General features: G+C 38.9%; 1 protein-coding gene across 1 annotated transcript in view; it reads right to left on the bottom strand.

Moving 5' to 3' along the window:
- The window catches only part of Dcx (doublecortin), a 96,346-nt gene that overhangs the window by 8,372 nt on the left and 62,212 nt on the right, over positions 1–25,762 (bottom strand). Inside the window, 3 exon segments of the mRNA XM_048336318.1 lie at positions 248–342; positions 11,496–11,618; positions 12,336–12,438. Coding sequence (XP_048192275.1) covers positions 248–342; positions 11,496–11,618; positions 12,336–12,438 — 321 coding nt within the window.

Below are 25,762 nucleotides of genomic sequence, written 5' to 3'. Positions count from 1 at the left end.
GAGACAAGAGCAAAACCCATGCCACAATCATGGTCTGGTTACACCATTACCTCAGAATGGGTGCTTGATATTGTAACTGGAAATTTAGACCCAGTTGGAATTCTCAGTAAATGAAGTTAATGGAGCCAGATGAAATGAAATTCTGGTGTGGCTACATACATTGAAGTAGAATAGATAAAAAACCTCCACCCATCCAATAAAGAAATGGAGTGCAAAGGGGTTTAGTAAGGTATAAGAGACATAATACCTTGTGCTTCCGGAGACTGCCAGGACTGGTGGGTGTAGAAATGGGAGACTGCTTAGACTTGGGAGTAGAGAGCTGGCTGCTGGAGGTTCCATTTGCTAGCCCAAGGCAAGAGAAAAGGTATAAAAAATCAAAAAATATACTCAGGAGTAAGTTATCCTTCCATTCTACAACAATAAGAACATTTAAACAAGGCACACCGACAAGTGATTTGATGAGCAGAACAAGGATCAAAAGACACATTCCGGGGCTGGGGATATAGCCTAGTGGCAAGAGTGCCTGCCTCGGATACACGAGGCCCTAGGTTCGATTCCCCAGCACCACATATACCGAAAAACGGCCAGAAGCGGCGCTGTGGCTCAAGTGGCAGAGTGCTACCCTTGAGCGGGAAGAAGCCGGGGACAGTGCTCAGGCCCTGAGTCCAAGGCCCAGGACTGGCCAAAAAAAAAAAAAAAAAAAAAAAAAAAGACACATTCCTCAAAAGGGCAAGAGCTGTAATCCTCAGTTTACAGAGCAAGGCACATCACTCTCCCCATTCCCCATGGCCTCCCCTTCAGTTTCTTTTCAAACCTTTTTCATATTCATTCCCAGGTTTGCCACTACATCTCTGAGAGATAGTCTAGCAAAGTACTATTTTTGCCTTGCATAATTTTATAAAGAAGAAAAGTGAAACACAGAGAGGTTGTGTGCCTTACATTAAAGGGGTAAAAGTATGGGTGATTTGGGCCTGGGCACATCACTTTTGGTAGCACGTGATGAGGAAGGTACAGGAAGTCCCACTGTCAATCTTTTGTTGCTCTTTTCCTGCTCACTTCCTGCCAGTTGGTAGATATTTTTTAGTTCCCTCCAACCCCTCCCCTACCTTAGCCCCAGCAACTAATAATCTACTTTTTCTGTCTGTATAGCTATGCCTACACCAGGTTCATCATTTATGATTTCTCAAGTATTGCCTCAAGGCCTCCGGATATAGTCCATGCTCTGAGCTCCAATAAAACATGATGTATGGCTCTGTATCCACACTTAACTTTATGCTTGCCTGCCTCCCCACAGGAAGTGACTTAATCATTTCTGATATCCCAATATCTAATGGTTTGCCTACCTTAGAGGCAGTGCTCCATAGCTGTTGGCTAAAGGAATCAATGTGAAAAGGGACAGTCTTTTCAGGAGCTATGAGAGATGAATGAATACTTAAAGCCTGTAAGTGGGTACCTAAGTGCTGATTTTTCTGCTCACTTGCACTTGAAACAACTTGCTAACACACTGGTATCTTTTTCACCTCCACTATTAACATGTATGTTCTGAAAAACTTAGGCGATATTTAGGTGATAGTGATGTGGAAAGATTATATCCTCAGGAAATATTCATGATAACAGCAGTATAAGCTTTATCCATGGGACTAGCAGTGACATTTAGGCCATGTTTTTACTTAGACTAGCTCTTGCTCACTCCTCTGCTTGCTTTCTCTCACTCTCTCTTGCATGTAACACCCCCTTACCCCCCCCCTACACACAGATAACTTGTTCCAGATAGAGGAAGTAGCAGAGTCAGGATTCAAATTCCGCCTATGTCCATTGCTTTTGGCATTCCCTCCTTAAAATTATTTGCTTCAAGAATTCTTTCCATTGACAAGTTTCTGACAAAGGTTGAGGAGAAAGATTCAAGACTTTGGCATAGCAAAGAGAAAGGAATCAGAAGGTAAAGACAGACACCAGAGCTGACAGCCATCATCAAAGCCTCTATCCTATTTGATTTGGTTTGATTGGAAGGTGGTTAGCAAGAGTTGCAAAACATCTTGACAAACCCATGATGCCATGAAACAATAGAAGGCAGAACAACCAGAATGGGATAACTACCTTCATGCCATGGAGCTCTCTGAGATGGTATTTGTGTCCTGTCTGTCACTTCTCTTAGATGATGCCCTTCAGCTATGTTGCACAGTTGCCAAGCTTTGCCCCATCTGGCCTTGTCTCACTGACTTCTCTGAATGAATGTGCTTGTCCTTGCCCCAGCACTCATCCTTAGCAACCTAGCTCTGTCTGCCTTTCCTGTCAGAATGGATCAGGACAAGCCTAAGCAGGATGGATGATGGTAAGGCAAATAGGCCAACTTACCTCAAAGACAGGGATTTAAATATATGAGGAGAAAAAAAGGCCCCCAGGAGTAAGGATTAGGTTGTTGATGACTGGCTAGTTCCCAAAGAACACCAAGAGTCCATTTTCTGTTTGGTTAGTTGAGGACACAGTGAACAGTCATCGGGCAGAGAGGGTTACCACTGAGCTTCTACACTGTGGACTCCCTTGTCTGGGGGGACTGTATTGATTGGATATAAGTGGTCCCAGAGATTATGGATAAAATGTCCAATAGGCAGCAAGTAAGGCAAAGTGCACTGTCCTTTCTGTGTTTAAATGCACTTGACCAGAATGGTCTAAAGAAGGGTCGGTTCAGCATTTGCTTTTCTCTCTGCTTGTAACTGAGACCAAAGTGCTCATTGTTTTTTCACTTAGCCCTGGATTTCCACCCCATTCCATTAACTTGTTTTTGTTTTTGCAGCCTGTTTGGAGCTTGAACTTAGGGTCATGCACTTACCTGAGGCATACCTCCAGTCCTTTGTTGCTCTAGGTTACTAACATACAGCCTTAAACCATAATACCTCTGATCTCCCCCTCCCAAACAGCTAAGTCTACAGGAATGAGCTACAATGAGAGGCCTTTCCTTTCTATGCTGAGACTAATATTGAACTCAACTCAAAACCAACTCCACTGATTTTAATTCGACATCTTTTCTAAAACATTGGTCAATCTAAGTAACTCACTTACCACGAAATCCATAATAACAATTCCAGTGTCCACTTTCTCATTGTAGTAATGATTCTATATTTATTTTCTAATCATTTCATTATTCTCATAATAATCTTGAGAGGATCAACAAAGTTATAATGATTCAGATAAGGGTACATACTGTTCAAAGTGTATAAAATCTTACCTCTCCTGCCTGGATGGTAGCTTCCAGGATCTGACCTCAGAATCTATTTCAAGAAGTCTAAACAATTACCCATCATTTATCTCCACTGTGATCTTTAGTGACTTATTTTCTGTCTGTACTCTCATTTCCTAATGCCTTGCAGAGTGACATCTGAATGCATAGTTCAGCCACTTCATCACTTTTTCATATTGAGTTGATTTAAGTTGTCCTTTTGAGCCCAAAGAAATTGTGTTTCCTCTTCACATATATGGGGGAATTTTCTAGAAGGTTATCTGAGTGGTGTGAAGGTGGTTTGAACTTAATTTAAAATGAGGCCAAGAGAAGCAGACCCTATGGTTTTCACATACATATTTATTCCTGAAAGACCTTGAGTTAACTTTGCTAATTGTTTTTGCACAAAAGAAATCCTTTGTCCATCTCCTTAGCCCCATCCATTAGGAAAGCAAGAATAGAGAACCCAGAAACTGTTCCCAATGATTTGATCTTTGGGTTGCTTGTCAGGCCAAACACAAACACGTAGGTTGTGAAATATTGTCGGTTTAGAAAATGAAATTTGAATGTTACATCTAATTTTCTGAAGAGTCTTAGGAAGTTGTGAATCCTTTCAAAAAAGGGGATTGAGCCTTTCAGTTATACTTAACCCTGCAATATGTTGATACAGATGAATTTTTCTCAATAAGAGGACTCATGTTAAGGTGACTGGAAATATCTAGGTTGTTTGTTCAGGCCTGCCAATGCTATACACTTTTTCTTTCCTGTTAAGGTGGTTCTGCTCAGAGCATGTTTGTGGGACAATGAGCCTGAGTAATCTTGAATAAATCACTTAAGCTTTCCAATATCTAATTTTCCTCATCTTTAATAAAAGGCTAACAATACTACATGTAAGGTTGTTATAAAGATTAAATTAGTTTATAGGGGCCACTACCAAAAAGCTGTCATAAAAACTAGTGGGACAGGACTGGGAATGTGGCTTAGTGGTAGAGTGCTTGCCTAGCATGCATGAAGCACTGGGATCGATTCCTCAGTACCACAAAAACAGCAAAAGCCAAAAGTCATGCTGCGACTGAAGTGGTAGACTGCCTGCCTTGAGCAAAAGAAGCTCAGGGACAGTGCCCAGGTCCTGACTTCAAGCCCCAAGATTGGCAAAAAAAAAAACCAAACTGTGAAGTATTTGCATGTATACTAGCTATACAAATAAAACAAATGCCTTAGTGACAAGATACTTGTTTTATTTTTTTTCTTCTTAACACCTAGCACTACTTGGTACTTCACCAAGACTGTAGAGATTCAATTGTACTGAAATGCAAGTCCTTGTCTAGAGTAGGCTGATAGGATTCTTATTGTAGGGATGGAGCAGCATACCTCATGCACTGCATGGTTCTTGGTGGCTTTCACTGTTGTGTCTAATCAAGCCATATCCTAAGGGCTCTCCAATGGTAATGGAAAAGTTGACTTAGTTATTCCAGCTAAATTGCCTATAAGCTACAGTATTAGAAAGAATGCCATTGGAGGAGAGAGCTAGGGAGGTTTTCATCTCTCTACAATCCTAACAAGTCCAGTTCTTCTACTTGAAATGACAGTAGAGAAAGTGAAAGAATATGTAAGATGGAGCACAGGAAACAACATATTACTTATGGCACTGTACTCAAAGCAACACAAAGACACCTTAAAATCCTCTGTGCTATCCCACATCCCTGGCCAGGATTTGAGTAGAGAGTAAGAAGCTAAGAAGGAAGGACTATCCAAACAAGACCTTAGCATTAACCTCACTGGACTTTTACACTCAAGCCAGTAGGACACTGCAAAAAAAATGTTTGCTGGGAAGGAGAGCTGGGTTCTAGTGCTTGAGTGCTAAAATAATTGTGTTCAACATTAGGAAAACTCTAAGATCCTGAACCTGATCCTGTGCCTCTATTATCTCAATCTAGAATAAAAACTACCAGATACTTACTTTTATCCAGCCTCATTCACAATGCTGTTATGAGGGACATGTTAGGAGATCATAATGCTTTCAAAGCACACAGCATTTAATTTATAGGAGGAACTTTTACACTGAACTGCTCTTAGCTGGAGAAGAAAGGGATTAACACAATAACCACTAATCATATGTGGCTGCTGATCGTATGATATGTGGCTAGCCAGATTGTGTTGTGCTTATTAAGTGTAAAATATATACAACTCGACTTCAAACAATACACATATCACAATAATGTCTTAGATTAATTATATGTTGCTATTACAACATTTTGAACATATTGCTAAACATGTTCAAATTAATTTTTTTCTTCTGACTTTTAGAAATGTGGCTAGTAATTTTTAAATCCACATATGATTTGTTTTTGTGGCTCACATTTTATGTCAACTGAACAGAATTGGTCTGTCTGTATGGTAGGAATATCCACTTCCATCTATCTTGAGCAACTTTGAGCAGACTGCACATGTTCAGCAAGAAAGGGCTCCCGGGATCAAATTTTCTCATTGAATCTTCCTGTTTTGTGTTTCTTGACTCCCCATTTAAAAACTGTTCATTTTGACAGAAAGGTCATTCTTTTCTAGGGTGTTTAGGAACATCTTATAATTTGCCTTTCAGTAGTATGTACACATGTCTATCTTCTGGTAGGTAGAGAGCATTGGTTGCTACAACAATGACTTATTGTTGAAGAACAACCAATGAATTATCACATATCAGTTCCTTCAGCATACCAGGGTGAGTAATTAGCTTCTTTAGGGAGAAAGAAAAAGAAAGAAAGAGAGAAAGAAGGAAAGGAAGGAAAGGAAGGAAAGGAAGGAAAGGAAGGAAGGAAGGAAGGAAGGAAGGAAGGAAGGAAGGAAGGAAGGAAGGAAGGAAGGAAGGAAGGAAGGAAGGAAGAGGGGTATGAAGGGAGGAAGAGAGAGAAAGACACAAAGAAATAGAGAGATGAGAGAGGTAAGAGAGGAAAGAAGGAAAGAGAGAAAAGAAGGATGGAAAGAAGCAGGAAAGGAAATGATCCCTTCCCAGTAACAAGCTATTTTTATTTTTTCAATTCAATTGGTGCAAATATTACAAAAGGGAAAATTAAGATTTTAATGACTGAAGTAGAAGCAGAGGTAGATATACAGGAAATGTCACTGTTTAGTTCTGAAGCCAGGCTTACTTGGCTAGCTTATCAAAATGGCAAGTGAGGGGTTAACCAAAATATGTCATTGCACAAACCTTCCTCAGATAGCCAGAAGACATGTCCTGGGTTCAGATTATATCAGCTTACCTCAGCTCCCTGGGCTGCTGTACATACTGACACGGTGAATGTGACCTGGGTTCTATGATACTATCGGCTGTGCTCAGAAAGAATGAATTCCTTATAGGAACAGTATAGAGACAAACAAACCTTACTTCACTGATGTTTGGGGCTTAGCAACATACATTCCATTGGAGAAAAACTCAGTATTGGCAGGGATAAGTGAACTTGAAGAGAATAAAGTAAGGTTTTGATTTATTCACAGGGCAGAATAGGAGAGAGCTTAAGGACTAAGGAATCAAATTATGACGCACATTAGAGACCAAATAGCATCAATTTACAAAACCTCAAGTGAAACTAAACTCAGATATTAGCTGAACCATGAACTGGACCAAATGTATACATACTAAGAGCTAAAAAATATTCTCAAACCAGAATAAAACCTTATATATTTTCTTGTGAACGAGAACATCAAAACATTCCTTTAACTGATCCTGAACTGAACCAATGTTTCATTTGGTTTGAATCTGTGGCATGGAGGAACAATTTTGGCTACTTTTTCCTTCCGAGAAAGGTAGTTAAAATTGGCCTCTTCACAACCTTTACTTAGTCTGCATGGAGTTTTGTGAACCCTTCCATAAGATCCATATCCAAGACATTAACATGAGACGGAAATAAAGAGCTGCTAACTGCCATGACCTAAAAGAAAACAAAGATGTCTGGTCTCACCCAACACTATTATTCATGAGTTAAATCTGTGCTGCCCTGCGTATTTCCCTTATTAAAAATACACAGAAAGTAACTTTGCATTTTAGGATATGATTCTTTCTTCTTCTTTTTTTTTTGCCAGTCCTGGACTCAGGGCCTGAGCACTGTCCCTGGCTTCTTTTTGCTCAAGGCTAGCACTCTACCACTTGAGCCATAGCGCCACTTCTGGACGTTTTCTGTGTATGTGGTGCTGGGGAATTGAACCCAGGGCTTCATGTATATGAGCCAAGCACTCTTTCCACTAGGCCATATTCCCAGCCCTGATTCTTTCTTCTTAAATCTCCAACACGTTTAAGAAGAAACTTACACCAACTGAAAACTTCATTGTCTACCTTACCTCTTTCTGAACCCGTGAGAGCTATTTTATGTTGCTGTAAGTGATAAACAATTGACAATAACAGAAAATAGTAGCTGGAGGTGTTCAAATTCTGTCTTATCTAAAAAAGCATACTCAGTCTTAGAGAAGGTAAGAAATTTACCTCAGCTTATGAAGCTAGAAAGTGACATAACTGGGCATTCTTAAAGAGATGTCTCCCTCTCCTCTTCCATACCCTACCTCCTTCTATCTCCTATCCGGGAGTGGTCCTGAGTCTGAAATGGAGGTGGAGATGAGAAATTGTGTATGCCAAATCCTAAAATGATTTAAGTTACTGTTTTCCTGAGACCATCTTTTGCCACTTTTGAGTGCTTACTGATTACACTTTGCACTCGTTCTAAACAGTACTGGAGACGACACATTGTTATGTTATATGAATCCTCCGACCCACTGGAATTGAAAGCAGGTAGAGGCTCTAGACATAGCACCTAAGCTAAGTGCAAACATTCTGAAATTTCCCTACAGGTTGTAGAGACTAGGATTTTAATTCATTTATGGTCACAAACTAATTGAAGTAAAGTTTCTAATAGTATACTGAGAATGATTGATTGTAGGAAAAGGATTGTGGATGATTCTAACATATGTCAAGTAAACTTCCCCATTCTCCAAGATTGTAAATCTATTTGTGAGTTGGACTATGTCCTTATTCATTCTTCAGCAAGGTGTAGTCTGATGGAGCAAGAGCAGAGCTTGCTTGCCTAGGATTAGATTTTTCTACAACTTTTTTCAACTTGGCAAATATTCCTTGAGTCCAAGGTATTCCTACTTGTTTTTGTCAATGCAGTGCATGTTTTACAGAAGGCAACTTTGTAGGTAACAAATCATATATAAGTGATTGGACATATGTTCAAGCTGTGTATAATTACAGATAGTTGCCTTCACATGTTCTGGGTAACCAATTGAATACAGTTTGCAAAGAGAATCTGTTTAGAGCTGATACTATCTGAGACTGTCTAATGAACGGGTTATATGATGGTTTAAAAAGCAGATCCACTCATTCTTCTATACCATCCTTGAGAAAAATAGCCCAGTTCCTCTCCCTTTTATGTTGGCTATACTTGCGGACTACCTCTAAAGATTAGAATAAACTAAAGGTGACAGTCTTGGCTTTGGAGACTAGGCAGTGCATCTTCTTTGTGCATTCTCTTGAATCATTGACTCCAGAGACAGAGCTTCCTCATAGTCATCTGGGAAGGTGATCTTACAGCTCCACTTCAGCCCTGTGACGATTACACTCCTTCCCAACACCCTAACCACAACAACTTTAGAAACTCTGAGCCAGAACCATACAACTAAGCCTCTGCAGAATTCCTGACTCATAGAAACCATGAGATAATAAAAGCTTATTTTAAGCCACCAAGTCTTTGGGTAATTTGTTTCACAGCAGGAAACAGCTAGTTCTGGTTCTGAAAAAAAAGATAAGCTAAGCAATTAATGCCAGACTTTGTAAGTCTTAAACAAATGTTTTAAGGTCCTGTTTGTAAGTCTTTCCTTAAAAATTGTCCAAATAGTTTTATTCTCAATCCAAATGCTAAAACCTGGATCTTTGTAGTTTAAGCAATATGAATTTGCTTAGCTTACACCCATACACTCTTCTGCATTCTTGAACAAGATGCCATCAAAGCACACGTGTTTTTATTCCTTCAGCAAATATTATGTAAATGTTTTCAAGTCTCTAGCACCATGCTGGGTGAAATAGGTGCTTTTTTATTATTTATTTAAAAATATTACTTGAGCATCTACTACTATGGGTCAGGCACTGCTCACCACTGAGGATTCAAAAGGAACATGGCACCTTGCCCTTGAGAGGTTCAGTATTAGTTCAGGGAATAGACAGACAAACACATAACTTACAACACAGTGTGGTGCAAATTACCCCAGAGACATAAATGGCATGCTATGATACTACAGAGAATGGAAAAACTCTCTATGTGAGGTCTTGCAGGATAAATAGGAATTTTTAAGCAAACAGTGGTGGGTTGGAAGGATAGCATTCCAAGTGTTAGGAAACAGGGTATGCAAAGAAATGGTTATGCTTTTTCACACTTGAGTTTCCTTTGCCTTAGAATAAAGAGATGGCTGGTGATACAAGCACTGCTGCCAGTGCGAGTAAGGCAAAACAGGATATTTTTCTAGGCACAGGAATTTTAAAGCCGCTCAAGCTGCCATCAAATTAAAGGGCCCTTGTGCTTCCCTGAGAGTCTCAGGCTAGAATTCCTATGATGATCTCTAAGCACTCAGAGGACAAATGTGCACATTTTCTGGGTCATAAAATTCTTTTAGTGTGATGAATTCAAATAGAGGGTGAATATGGCCAAAATACCCCATGTAAATGGGTGAAAATGGAATAATGAGGATTGTTGATATTGCTTTGGGAAAAAGGGGTGGGGAGAGATAAGGGAAAGAGATGGAGGAGGTAGGCCTGACCAATATGCAGTGTCTGTGCGTGTGTCTGTGCGTGTGCGTGTGTGTGTGTGTGTGTGTGTGTGTGTGTGTGTGTGTGTGTGTGTGTGTGTGTTAGCATGGGACCTTATTTAACAAACTAAGAAAATCAAAATCTGGAGCATATTGGTTCATGGCTGTAATCCTAGGTACTTGGGAGTCTGACATCTGAGGATCAAGGTTCAAAGCCAGCCTGGGCAGAGACTCTTATTTCCACTTAACCACCAAAAAAGTGAAAAGTGGAGCTGTAGCTCAAGTGGTAAAGCATTAGCCTTGATCAAAAAGCTCAGGGACAGCACCCAGATCCTGAGGTCAAGCCTCAGAACTGGCACACACACACACACACACACACACACACACACACACACACACACACACACACACACACACAGAGCAAAAAGGACTAGAGACACTTTTCAAATCATAGGCCCTGGGGCCTGAATGTGGCTTAGCAGTAGAGTGCTTGCCTAGCATGCATGAAGTCCTGGGTATGATTCCTCAGCACCACATAAACAGAAAAAGTCGGAAGTAGATCTGTGGCTTAATTGTCTGTGGCTAATTGGTAGAGTGCTAGCCTTGAGCAAAAGAAAACCAGGGACAGTGCTCAGGCCCTGAGTTCAAGCCCCAGCACTGGCAAAGAAACAAAAGCAAAAACAAACCATAGGCCCTGAATTCAGTCCTCAATATCACAAAAGAAGTTTCTGCCAGAATGTAAATAAAAACACTCACTGCTGCCTTTAATAAAATAATGGTCTGAAAGGAAAGGTCAGGGGATCTAAATGTTTGCTTAGTGGTAGAGTTAATTTACATTTGGCACAAACCTTTAAGATTGCACACTGGCTGATAACAAACAGCTCATACTTTGGCAGTGATCCATTGACCACAATTTGTAGATTACTCACAATCCACTAAATATATGATAAATCTCTGTGGTGTTTTCAGAACCTTGTCTGTGTCTTTTCCCATTGAAAGTGTGAAATACTTTGTCTTATCTTTAAAAAAATCATATATACAGATAATGCTCGTGACTCTCTTATTTTGTTGCTATAGTATTTTCTTAGGTCAGCATCAAAGTTGAAACTTGACTACATCAGTTATGCATAAACTTTGGGATGTCAGTTTTTTACATTCTTGTCCTTGATGCTGATTTTTCATTTCAGAATTACGCATGGCTTATGTCATTGAATATTTTTTGCCAAATGATGTTGAAGATAACGACAACGATGATAGCCATGATATTAAGTATTAGAGTGAGCACAGCATATATGCTAGATTTCTGGTTGTGACTGTGCTTCCATGATTCCAAACATGCTTGAGTCTCTGAAATGAGAAAATGGGTGATGATCATGAGGATCATAGTGATGATTATGAGGAAGTCATTCCTCTGCATGCAGAGATGGTATCGGCTTCCATAAATGAAGTCAACATGCACAGTTAGGAGAAGAACACTCACCGTCTTGGTCGTTACCTGAGTCTGCTGGCGACTTGCTTCGGCGCATAGGACCAGGACTCTTGCCCAAACACTTCTGAGGTGTTGGGGATGCCTTTGGGCCAGCAGTGGCTGATGGATTTCCCTTCATGACCCGGCATTCTGGGGCAAAAAGATAGAGACAGCTCAGCAGAGGGTCCAACTATCAGCATATAGTTTCTGGAAACTGGACTATTACTACAGACCTAAGTGTCTCAGGACTACAAGGTCAACCTCATTGTCTGTAGGAACTCTGGAGAGAGAGGCACAAGGAAAGCTTTCAGGTTACTTGGGCCAAACTGGGTGCTTAAATCCCTGGATTGAAGGCAGCAAAAGGCAGAAATTCAGAAAGTAGGCCAAGTAGGTCAGAAGTTATAGGTCACCTTTAATCATTTGAGGCAGACAAGTTGTGCTTGAGCATAGCACCAATGAATACAATGTTTGATTTTCTTGGAGGAGAGGCTGATATCTCTCAGAGGTTATAGCTACACAATTGCAACATGTGAGTAATTTAAAGAGTAAAGAAGGATCACTTCTTGTCTATTACATGCCACACATTGTAATAGGAACATTATGAACATCATGTCATATACAAATAAGCACTAGTCCACTAACGTGCATTTATACAACTCTTTCTGATGCATGTTATAGTCCTTTATGGCAGATAAGTAAATGTACCAGCAATGACGTATGTCCACTAATATATACAAGAAAAGTTATCAATATTTTCTCTTGAAGGGATGTGCTTGGAAGATTTCCTGGCTACATAAACCCATGAAAATCCAATAGGAAAGAAGGGAGGAAAACAATCAGGTGACAAACCCCAATGGTTGTACTTACCATTTTCATCTAGTGAGAAATCATCCTGGGCATAGCGAAATTTTTCAGGACCACAGGCAATAAATACATCATCGTCACCAAAGAAATCATGAAGACAGGTTACCTGTAGGAAAAGCAGAAAACACTGAATTGGAAAGTGATGTTCTTGTGACAATGAACCTCATGTCATGATGGCAAGAAGAAAATCATGATCTCTTTGTCCCAGCAATCTCCTTTTTCTGAAAACACCTACCACATTCACACTCCACACCATGACCCTTAGCTAGCATGCAAAAATGTAAGTGCCACTTTTGAAAGTATCAATAGTAAGAATGAGACCATGTCCAAATGGAATAGCCACTGCTAAAGAAAAGTTAGTCAGAAGATGGTCCTATAAATCTCACCTTTCCTCGGAGCCTCAAAAACACAGTATTTCTGGCCCAACTGTGGAGCCAGTGGTCTAGGTCAAAGAAATTGAGTAATTGCTCTGCGTGTGGTGCATAGACTCTAAAACTGACCTAGAGGTGAAAAGTCCTTTTTCCCCGCATGTGTATGACTTCTAAAGGAAATAGACCTCTTCTAAACTTCTTTGGACACACAAAAATTGGGCTTTTGCTAAAAACAAAACAAAAGGCTCAGAATACCATTCCACATTGAAAAACCAGAGGCAGAAAACTATGCTAACTGCTTGAAAGTTAATTGAGAACAATGGATCCCAAAGACTTGAGGCTCTTCTAGTAAAGCCATGGGCCAAGAACCTGTCCTGCCCTCATATGCCCTATGAGTTGCTGCTTCTTCACAATAAGGGTCTCTTTCTCGCCTTTTTGCACAAAGAAACGGGGATGCCTGAAAATGTATGCTGCTCCCTGCGTCTCCCCACTTCTCAGCTTTTGTAATTACATTTGATAATTAGTCCAGCACATCAGGAAAACCCCAGGAGAATCCACAAGGTCAAAACCATGCTTATCCAACTCCTTAGCTTATAAGTATTCAAAGCTTCTAATTGTTCTAAGCTTCTCATTCAAGCTGCCAGCAATGGCTTTCCAAAGGCAAAGTTATTACAAACTAACAACAGCTTGATGGGTGCAGAGAGCAATATGTTACATTTGAAAAATGTTTATGTTAATAATATCATTCCCTACTCAAGATCTATTCAATCCTTGTTTCCCTGAGCCAATGATGGTAAGCCATACACGAAAGAAAGATACTAACTAGACAATAATGTCTATTGCTCAGCCTCCCAGTCAGCTATGAGATGCCAAGAGAAGGGGGGAAGTCTTGGAAGACTGCCAGTATTGCTCCTATTAAGATTCTTACCAGCTCTGAATCTCAACTTCATCAAACCCTCTTCTTTAGCCCACTTGTTCCACACCAATCATTCCACGATCATGTAATGTCAATCAGAGCTACCATTGACTGAATGTATGACAAGCACTCTACTAATAGTTCATAATCTGTCATCTCATTTTATCTCACAAACCCCTGCAAGTTGATATAATTGACACCACTACTTTACAGATGAAAAAATTGAGACCAAGACAATAAGTAAATCACCCGAAGGAAAAATAATGAATACACAGTCTAGACAGAAGAATCTCTATTTGTTCTAGCCAATGTCCAATGTGTATTAAAACATCTCACTCAATTAAAAAGTTTCAAATTAGATTTTAATCTATGAAAAAAATTCAAATTAATTAGTGGCAACTGAGTATGTAGTGGAGAAGACAAGAAGGAACAATAATATAACAGGAAGAAGGAAAAACAGAAGATAAATAAGAATGGAATATAAGAAATAATTCTCAAATGAAACACTGTCATTTAATGTCTTTTTGAAATTACATATAGGTAGTGTGACACAGTCTACTTTGACATATATTTCAAATGTGTTTTTCCAAATGAGTCTTTTGAGATAAAATTCCATCATGAGGTTGCAAAAAATGTGGTAAACACAAAAATCCTTATCACGATCATCACTATGACACCATTCCAGCCTTTTCAGTGAGAAAAGGTCTTGCTGACCTCAGTTTCAGTATGAGTCATGCTTGGGAATTGAAGGCAAAGAACTCAGAAGCCTGAGACCTATCTTTATAATTAATTACCACCAGCACAAAATCAATAAGATCAACTCACACTAACATTGAACAATTAATTCAGTGCTCTACCTTAAAAAATTAAGTGTTGGGAGAAAGGAGGACAACTTGACTGTGCATTAGTATGAACAATATATTATATCCATGGCCCAGTGGCTTAAATGTCAAAGTACAAATTGATAAATGGACACAACAGATCACTATGTAGGAGTGGTTTAAGTCTACTAGCTGTAAATGGAAAATTTACTCTGTGACTTGATTTAAGCTTGATTAGATTCTCTACCCACAGATTAGATACTGGCAGTTTTTGTACGTGCCTGCTGCTAGAAGATACTACATTTGACTTACCGAATTATTCAGAAATGTTACCTTTGGAGAATCTGCCTTGATAAATCAATGAGAACCATTTTTAGCCTGGAAAATATATTTACTGAAAGTTCAGTTCTACCAGTATTGATCATTAAACTTTTACTAGGCCAAAGGAACCATTTGAGAGACATATGGAAATGTAAGAGGCCTTGTGTCAAAAGAGCTGACAGTGGAATTAAAATACAAGTATGTACTATTTTAGAAACAAAAAGATCAAGGGAAAGCACACAAGACAAATATAACAATTATAATCATGAGAACTTTGGAAAACTTCACCACAACTTCATCTGGATGAGTAAGTGGGATTTGGGATGAAGGAGATAGTTATTCCAAGTAGTCATAACTGTATGAAGAAAGGCAGAGTCAGGAATGTTACTTTTTTCTTAACAGCCCTAAAAAAGCTGCATCATGTTAGCTACTGTAACAGAGATACCCTGCCCCTACAAAGCTGTGTACAGCACAATTGCCCAGATCCATCTGTCAAGCTTCCACACAGATAAAATACAGAATTAGGGGCTGGGGATATAGCCTAGTGGCAAGAGTGCCTGCCTCGGATACACGAGGCCCTAGGTTCGATTCCCCAGCACCACATATACAGAAAACGGCCAGAAGTGGTGCTGTGGCTCAAGAGGCAGAGTGCTAGCCTTGAGCGGGAAGAAGCCAGGGACAGTGCTCAGGCCCTGAGTCCAAGGCCCAGGACTGGCCAAAAAAAAAATACAGAATTAACTGTCTAGTAGTAAAATTTGGATTAAGAGAAAGCTAAAATGTATGTGGGAACAGGTAGTCCCAATAGTGTAGAAAAGGAAACCCCTGCAGCAAGGAAGGTATAGCCCACTGAGTTTGCAGCCTTGCCCACTGAGTTTGCAGCTTTGCCAACTGTATCGGCTGGGCATACAGAATGGCTGGTAAGCTTTGCAAAGTTGAATGATAGATTCAGTAAATTAACAATGTTCTTATTGTTATCATAAAGATGATGTACCAAGGTATTACAGTTGCATTAGTCAGGTAACGAGTACATGTCTTTTGGGACAGTGTCACCTCTTTCCTCATTTTCTCTCAGTTTTTCCCTCCAGACTCTGCTCCACATCTACATGGTATATAGTTCATTTTCAGCATAGCGTCTAGTGGGTACCACTAGTGAATTAGTTCATCCTCTCTTCCACCATTTCTGTGCTCCCTCTTACCCTCTCCAAGACAAACTCACATGACAAAAGGTACAGAAATCAAACACAGCAACAAAGGAAAAAACGAAACAAAACAAAAGCAAATTTTTTTAAAAGCCTCTTGTTTCTGTTTCTTGGCGTTCATTTTGATAAACATCATTTTATATGATCATATGCATAAATGAGGCTTTTCATAAAAATTAAAACCATTCTCAGTCTGTAACATTTCTTCCTTGCCAGCTGTGGACTGCATACGATCAGAGATTGGCACCAAGATGTCTTGGTAAGCTATGCAATACTTCTAAGATGACCCTGGCTTCCTTATCAAACTCATTTCCTTGGTGTTAACTTGAACTTTTGATCATGGGTTTTTCATGGTAACACTTTTGCCTGGGAAGCAGCTCCTTAGTTGGCAGAGCCCCCATTCAATACAGGTCACTTTATTCCACATCTCAAACTTCCTTAAGGTCTCTGCTGAATAATACCCATGTCCCTTGCATTTCTCTATTTTACTGCTTTGAAAACCCTTCTACTTGATATTCTCTTCCACACCTGTAATTCTGTCAACCCAATGCAGTCTTTCATCTGCATATTCCCCAGAATGACTGTTCTGTGAATATCAACAATGCCACATGTATTCAAGTCCAATGCCACTATCTGTCTTTGCCTTACTCAACCCCCTGCCAATGTAGACATAAGTAGAACTAGCTCTCCTCCATACTTTCCTTTCTTAGATTCTGGGATATTACAGTCTTCTGGATTCCAATCTCCTCTGCCAGAGAGTCATACTTTTCCAGATCTTTCAATATTTGAAAATCTCAGTGCTGTTCTCAGATCACTTTTCTCTTTATTTACTGATTATATGCAGTCCTAAGGCTTTACACATTTATATACTGATGACTCACACTTTAACAGCACCAGGCAACCTCTTCCCCTTTATTGTAGACACATAATCCTTTGCCTGCTTAATATCTCTACTTGTTTATCTGATAGGCATCCCAAATTTAATATATCAAAGACCAAACTTTTATTTGCCCCCTCTGCAAATCCTACTTTCCACTGGCTTTCCTCATTTCAGTAACTAATACCACAACTCTCTCTAAGTTGCCCAGATGAGAAAACTAAGTCATTTATTTCCCTTTCCATGATTACTGATACAATTTAGAGGTGCATTATAACAGGCTTGTTACGGGGACTCCAAACATATCCACTCGGCAGCATGTACCCCAGTTGCCACCAAATATACCTATTTTGTTTCCATACAGTACTCAAAGTACATTTTTACAAATTTTATTTTCTTTTATATGGGACTGGGGTTGGAACCCTGGGCTTCATGCAAATGCTAGGCAAGAACTACCTCTATGCTACCTACTAAGTCTTTATCAGGCAATTTTAATCAAGTATATCATTTTGCTTAAAACCTTCCGTTTGGCTTCCCTGCACATTGTAGCCTGCATAAAATTTAACCTTTTTGCTTTAACTCTGTGTTACCTAGTCAGTCTTATCACATGTGCTAACTGGCAAGTTCCAGCCACATTTGCCTTCTTTTTCTTCCTCAAACACATCAATATCCCCAGTGTTTTCAATCTTGTAGTTCATTTTATCTAGAAGGTTCTCTTCCCAGACATTCCTATGATTGGATCTTCTTCACAATTAATTTTAAATATCACAAATGTGTCTTGAGCAATCTTGAACTTACAGATCATTATGTTGTGTTTTAAATCACACAAATGAAGTGTTGTTTACATTATTTTCCGTGCTAAATATTTTTGATTTACCTATATATAATTTTCTTCACCATTTCTCATTAAAGCTCAGGCTTTTCTTTTAGGATCACTTTTAAATTAAGTACATGTTGGACCCTCCCAATCTAACTTGGATATCTGTTAATATTGCTTTCATATTTTCTAATTTAACTTTTAATGCTGTACTCTGAATAATGTCTTCAAATTTTCCAGTTCTCTATCTCTTCAAATGCATTTGTTATTGAACTCCCTCACAAAACTTTACATTTCACTAATTATTTTTACTTTTAAAAATTACATTAAACTTTCCAAAATATTTTTAGTCATAGCTTAATAGTCTCTTTTTCTTATTCCATTTTGGTTTCCTATTTCTTCACACAATTCATAATGATAGTTATTTTTGTCCTGTATCTGATAGTTCTAGTATTTAAAATCCTTGGCATCCTAATAGGTTGCTTCTACTTAATTCTCTCCTTCATAGTTGTTTCATTATGTGTTTAGAATGTGATTTTACTATAAGAATATATTTGGCTAAGCTAAATCCTTGGAAAATCTGAGGACCTAAATTGGGTATGGGAATTTCAAAAAAAGTGATTTTTTTCCTACTATATGCCAGGAAGGAGGTACTAAGATAGTATTACTTTTTAGATGTCTACTATGGTTTCCCTTGCTGCATGAATAGTAAATATTTAACAGCAGATTTGCTTAAAAGCAAGCTTTGGGTTACAGACTCTTAAGAATATACTTCAGGATAAGTCAGCATAGCAGCAATAATAACGGTCTTAATTACTTATTTTTTTTTGGGGGGGGGCAGCCCTGGGCCTTGGACTCAGGGCCTGAGCACTGTCCCTGGCTTCTTTTTGCTCAAGGCTAGCACTCTGCCACTTGAGCCATAGTGCCACTTTCTGGCTGTTTTCTATATATGTGGTGCTGGCAAATCGAACCCAGGGCTTCATGTATACGAGGCAAGCACTCTTGCCACTAGGCCATATTCCCAGCCCCTTAATTACTTCTTTTTTTACACTTGTATTCATCAAAGAAGCAAGATGAATCATTTTTCCCATGTCAGTTTCTTGTTTTACAACTATAATTTCATTAGAATATATCTTCTTTTAAGGGAGATCATGTAAGATTATGTAATTTAATGTAAGGGGCATACCTTCATATTTCTCAATTTCTCAAGACCATGTATGCCTCAATGCATACTAATATCCAAAACATTGAATTCTAGGTATAGGCTTTTACCTCCCTGGAAGCCTAAGTTTTCAGAAACTGCCTATTACTCGTCCTACAATTTGAGGTTTCTTTCCCTTCTCCTTTCTTTGTTTTCTGCAAGTTTGAAAAAGCATTTATAAGTATTGCATTTTCAAATGGCTTGGTATAGTTTCCATTTTATAAAAGCATCCTACACATAGAATTACCTTATGACCCAATAACTCTATTTGTAGGTATAATATACCAATGAAATTTTAAGAGAAATTAAAAAGGATTCTTTCATGCCAGCACTCACTGCAGAAAATCTCAAATAAAACAACACAAGTGTCCACCAACAGATGAGTGGACAAACAAAATGTAGCAGGTGCACACAACGGAATATTATTTATCCAGAATTGTGATACATGGACCTGGAAAACATTATGTGAAATGAAGTAGCCAGCAAAGAAAAGACACGTATTATGAGCCCAGTCATAGGAAATATTTAAAAAATAAAAATCATAGAGATTAGAGGTTATTTGGGAATTGTAGAGGAAGTAGATATATGAAGATATATTTAATGCCTATAGTTTTTATTTGGGTTGTTAATAAATTCTGGATATAACCATTGATTTACCAATATATTATTAGTGCTAATGAATCGTACATACAAATAGTCAGATGGTACATTTTATATTAGATATATTTTATCAAATCTAGAATACTAGTAATACATTAAATCATTTAATTGCATACTTTAAATGTGTAAACTGTGTGGTGTGTCAATTATATATTATTTCAAGTGCTAGAAAAAGGAGAAGTGGAGACTGCCTGATAAGTTCATCATTATACGCACTAAGTTCAAGTGTAAAGAGTCATGTACCTAAAACATTATTATTAATATTATTAGTAATTTTAAGTGTAATAATAAGTAAACCTTAATTCAAATGAAGGACATAGAATAACACAAGTTATCTTTAGACTATTAATCACTCTATTCTGTGTTATGACTTGTTTACTGAATTCTAGGTCTTGTTTCCTAATCAATTGTTTGTTTCCTAACCAATTGTCTTGTGGCCTAATCAATTGTTTGTTAATCATATTTTAAAATAATCGTGTCAAACCTTTTCCTTGGCTTACTACCTAAGTCCTCCAATGTGTTATTGCTCCTTGTACCTCTTTCTCCTATTTCTTGGGAAGTCTAACTATATCTTTGATTTTGTCTTCCCAAGCTTAGCTTTAGTGTGTGACATACCAAGGCCTTGGGCAACAGCATTCACCAGTGATGGTTGAGGGAGGCATTGGTGTCCTCTTCTATGTCATTCTCTGGGAATTTCTAGCCTCTTTTCAGTTTACTAATACTTATGGCAAGTCTTATTGGGATTGACTTCCTCTGATCACCTAGAAAAATCTTTACAATTTAAGTTTTAATGCTGAAGAACCAAAGATAGCTTTGTCTGTTTTACATTTGTGAGATGTTCTTATTTCTATTACTTCATTTGATCCATTAGTTTCATTATTAATAATGAAACATAAAAGTCCACCAAAGTTAAGTGACATGCACAGGTCACATTGTTAGTGACAGACCTTATAGTAGAACTCAAGTTAGTTTATTTTACTCTGACACACCGACTATATAAGGTATAAAGTATAGGTCTTTATAGTCTAAACAGGGAAACTTTAGGTAAGAAAACAAAGAAACTCTCAATAACATGCAAATATACCACTGGGTTTGAGAAAGAGGGGCATCAAGGGGATATCAGAAAGAATGAGACTTTCAACCTTATGCCCCATTTTCTCAGGAGCTGGTCATGCCACCTCCTTGTTGGAAGTCTGGCAACCACTAAATATTCAAAAGTGTTTTCTCCTTATCTTCCTTTTGCCATTTTTCCACGACTGTATGTCAGTTCCCATTGGGGGCCTCTCAAGGATGAGAACAGCTGCAGAGGCACTGGAGTGGGGCTGCTGAGTCCATGCCCAGGACTGACACCTGCCCTGCCATAGGGCCCTGGGGACAAGTTGGCTCAAAAAATAGGGATGAGACAGAACTCCATTCATCAGAGAGAACTGGGGTGGAAAAACCTTGCTTGATCCCTTGGCACCATTAAGCTCTGATATTGGCCCTGGGCCCCACACAACTCCAGATTCTGTTTAGTAAGGTCAATTAAATAAGAGTATGTATGTAGGGTCTTTTGTAGTTATCTGTTACATGGAATAGTTACCTAGCATCTGCTACATACAAAGCATGATGGGAGGTGCTTTAGGAATTTAGTCAGAGAAGGGTTTGCTTGTTTTAAGAAAGTTCATGTCTACCCACATTCAAAGTTAAGACTGGTGACTGACCCATTGCTTTCCCTCTGGGCCTTAGTTTCCTTTGATAGAAGGTAAATAACACTAGTCTAGAGACATTTTGGTTTTATATCACTTTTTTTTTCCTCAAAAGCTCTTTGCAGACTTTAATGATAACTATGGGGATTCTCCCCAGAAAATTACATGTGTGTACAGAGTGTGAAGCTTCAGTATAATCTAGAGTAGTTAAGGATTTCTTTGCAGTTTGTCTGTATATCCTAAGTTAAGATCTTCTAGCCTATTTGATTTCAGAAGTCTCTTCTAGCTCCAACAATCTATGAAACATTCCAGGTTGGACACAGTTAATGAGCAGAGACACTCGGGCCAGAATGCTGGCAGCTGTCGTGGAATCCCAGAGGCTTAACTGTACCCCCCTTCCCAGGCTTCCTGAGACTCGAATCCAAGGGAAGCAAAAGGATATAAGCTCATTCTATGCAAACTGAGTCCAAGGGAAGCAAGTGAGTGCAAACTGATTTACAGCAAACCAGAGACTTGAGTATGCCTTAGACCATTGCCTCCCAGGTTGCTGGAATTTAGCAAGGATACTAACTTTGTGGGAGAGAGTAGGCATGGGAGTCATGGCCTCTAAATACGTTCCTCATGGTTGATTGGGGGATAGGACAAAAAGCATGACTGCACAATTGGTGAGGGACATACAGCTGTAATGTAAATGTTCTGAGATGGTGATTAGGAGCTAATTCTCCACATAGTTGGACAGAGTAGTAATGGTCCTAAACCTACTGCCTTTTGTATATAAGCGAAGGGAAGAAGCAAATAAAATCTTCTTTTAGGTACATAGTCAGGGTCTATGTAGAAACCATGTGACAATCAGAGGAGATAGAGTAGAAGTTTATTTTTTAAGGTCTAAGACTTGGACTCGATCTTGGTACATGCTGCTTTCACTCATTGGCTAGTACTTTACCAAAGCCATGTCTCCAACATCTGAGTAAAGTTTAATAAAGGGGAATGATAACAGAAAGAGAAGTAAGATATAGAGAAATCCCAGGAGATACTGTATTATCCTAGGAATAACAATAGTGGGATTCATTATTAGCTTTAGAAATGAAGAAGAGAGGGCAAGTAGAAGTAACCAGGTCTCAAATGTAAGGAGAGAGAAAGGAAAAAAAATCACATGGAAAGAGTGCTGTAAGACCTGTGATTGTTAGTCAACAGACAGCCAGTGATGTCTCAGTCAGGCAGAGTGCCAGGAAATAGCCTGTGCTCTCATTTAGCCAAACACAACTTCAGTCCAGCAAACAAAGAGATCTTGGTTTTTGGTCGGTTGTGGGGCTTGAACTCGGGGCCTGAGTGCTATGCCTGAGCTCTTCAGCTCAAGGCTAGTGTTCTACCACTTGAGCCACAGTGCCACTCCCAAAGGGAACTTTTTGACAAGGTCTTCAAGTAGAGTAAGTAGAATAGGGAGAATATCTGGAGAGGAAAGCCTAGAGAGTTCATGTACCACTGTAGGCAGGAAGAAAGCACCATTGTTATAATCTGGAATGTAGAAAAAGTATGCATAGCAATTAAGCAGAAAAAATTTCAGTCTGCATTTGTAAAAGTATTTACACATTTCATATTATTTTCACACAATTGTTTCATCCGAGGTATATAATGTGAATAATGCTAATGTTTTTGCTTTTTGCCAGTAGTGGGGCTTGAACTCTGGGCCTGGGCACTGTCTCTGAGCCTACTCATGCTCATGGCTAGCGCTTTACCTCTTGAATCACAGTGTCATTTCTGGCTTTTTCAGAGTATTTTATTGGAGATAAGAGTATCACAAACTTTTCTGCCTGGGCTGGGTTTGAACTGCGATCCTCAAGTATCAGCTTCCTGATTAACTAGGATTATGGGTGTGAGTGCCCACAAATAATGCTATTTTATAGAGGAGGAAACTGAGATTCCACCAAAGCTAAATGATTTGCAAGAGCAGAAGATGAGGAACTAGAACTTGAATTTGTACTCTGGGTCCTAATGCCATTTCTAATATATCATATTGTATCCTTTGTATCATGTTTTAATTTACAATGTTATTCTGGCAAGTTTTCAGAGGACTTCTCCTATTTTCAACAAACCCACCCAGAAGCAAAAATATAGAAAAAATACTTACACATCTTCTGCATATTTTAGAGAAAAGGATCCATATGCTATGTTGTGAGGGAATAGGTTAAGTTAGGACAGAAATAAGTGAGTTTAATACTCTACTTCTTCCAAGCAGAGGTAATCAGACACAGTATTTTCTAAACTGTCTTAGTAAAAGCTTCTCGTCTTCTCTTTCTATTCTGCTTTCATACCTAGGAATATCAGTAATGCCACAGTTGAGAAACCCTGTTCAAGGGCACTAGTGAGCCAATATTATCAGCTTAGTTTTGGCAACTAAACTATATACTCCTCAGCTACAAAGATGATTTTCTTCCTCCCACCTATGGATCTCAGACAACTCCTAGAATCAGCTCCATATCAGCAGGCTTCTGAGTAAATGAAAAAGTTATTTCATTTCCAGGGTGATTTTATTGTTCCTATAGTGTGTTGCTACATAACTCTTAACCCTTGCCTTGCTTTAACTGCAGTAGAAGTTCATTTCCTAGTTTCTAACTGCTTGTCTGGTTAATGACTCTGCCTGCTTGGACCTCTGGGTTTTGCAAGTTTTTCTAGTCCTGGCATCCTTCCCAGGCTCTGAGGTTAACCTTCTTCTATGGTTTCAGTTGTATACTGTTTTAATAATTCCATTCTGGGGTACCAGAAAGGGTTTGGGCTGGTAATTACACTGGACATGCGGCTTCCTGAATCTCCACAAGAAAGGTGCCAGAACCAGGAAATAATTGACTATGAACTATCAACTGGTACAAGAGGTTTTCCTGCTGTGGCAGCCAAATGATGAGAAGAATGTGTGTGTGTGTGTGTGTGTGTGTGTGTGTGTGTGTGTGTTTGAGAGAGAGAGTGAGAGAGAGAAGTAGGGAGAAAGGAGATACATCATATCGCGGGGCAACACATTTTAGACTTCTATGTCAGCTGGTGTAAGCAGACAGAGAAAGGTACCCTACTCAGGATGGTTTTAGAGCTAGTTAAGTATCAATGACATATTTAAACAGGGAAGCTGAACATATTTGAACCTTGTAGTTGTGAAAATGTAAGGTTTGATAATTTCTCCAGTATCAGCCTAATATATTTAGAAAGGAGTATGACAAAAAGAATTTGAAACAATAAAATGTATGATGATTCTCCTAACAAATTTTCATGCCTACATTTTGAGACTTACGTGGTGTTGAGCACAGGGACTTGTGTCTATTCCTGGTTTAGTTACACACTGCAGTCAAGTAATATAAGTGCTCTACATATTTTTTTAAGTGCTCTACATCTTATATTCCTCATCTAAAAGTGGAAAACATTACTTTGACTGCCTCAGAGTGTTGTTTTTAAAATTATAACAAATAGTGCATATGAAAGTATTTCCAAATTATCAGTGCTATATGAACACAAATTATTAGTTTTTGCAGCAGAAAATCTGGTTGTGTGAACCAGAGGGAGAGGGAGAGAGAGAGAGAGAGAGAGAGAGACAAAGAGACAGAGAGACAGAGAGACAGAGAGAGACAGAGAGAGACAGAGAGACAGAGAGACAGAGAGACAGAGACAGAGGAAGAAGAAGAGGAAAAGAGGAGGAGGAGAAGAGGAAATAGATAAGCTTCAGTTTTCTCTGTACTTATGGAGAATATAATTTTCACACTTAACCTTCTGATTATGAATTTATATACTATATGGAAAAGGATTTCCCAGAACTAACATACTCAAAAACCAATCTTAGAATCAACCTTCTCAATTCATTCACTTATTGAATAAATTTCAGTTAGTATTTATGATAATTCACTCACTTTGGTAATTACTAGGGGTCCAGTAATGGTTACAACATGCTTCTTATCCTTAAGGAGCTATATAGTAGAAAATTCTCATTTGAGTTCTTTCTATCATAATTTGTTTTCTCCCCTGCATCTAACTTACATTTCATTTTACAAAAATTGACTTTTGACATTGTTTATGTAGCCATCCAAACTTCTTCTCTTCCAAGTTTTGATTCATACCATTGTTTTCAGAGCCTATTATAATTGTTTACTTACACAATTAAACTTGTTCTCATTAAGTATGATGGAGGTAGAGGCTGAGGAAGATGGCTGAGGTACAACTAGAGACTAACTGAGCTCTCTCCAAGAAAACAGTTTTAAAGTCCCAGCAAAAATTTCACAGCTAAAGAGTCACACCACATGAGCCATAATAGTACAGAGATGTTGGCCAAAGAGGAAAAATTCAGGCGGCATGTCCAAGAAGACAGAGTTGAAGACAGAGTTGAGCACATGCCTGCAGCAGCCATGGTCGTGTCCAGACAGAGCCGGAACAAAGGCATCAGAGATAGAGTGCATGTGTCTTTTCACTCACCTCCAGCACAAGCTGGATGATTAGGAGTGGAAATCCACATCCTGCGGGGGCACAAACAGACACAAACTGCGGATGGACTGAAAACCCAAGGGAAAATGTGAATACCCCCATAA

The sequence above is a fragment of the Perognathus longimembris genome, chromosome 28, assembly GCF_023159225.1.
Source record: "Perognathus longimembris pacificus isolate PPM17 chromosome 28, ASM2315922v1, whole genome shotgun sequence".
Classification (NCBI taxonomy): domain Eukaryota; kingdom Metazoa; phylum Chordata; class Mammalia; order Rodentia; family Heteromyidae; genus Perognathus; species Perognathus longimembris.
The sequence above is the reverse complement of the archived record's forward strand: the minus strand, read 5'-3'. Positions and strand labels throughout refer to the sequence as shown.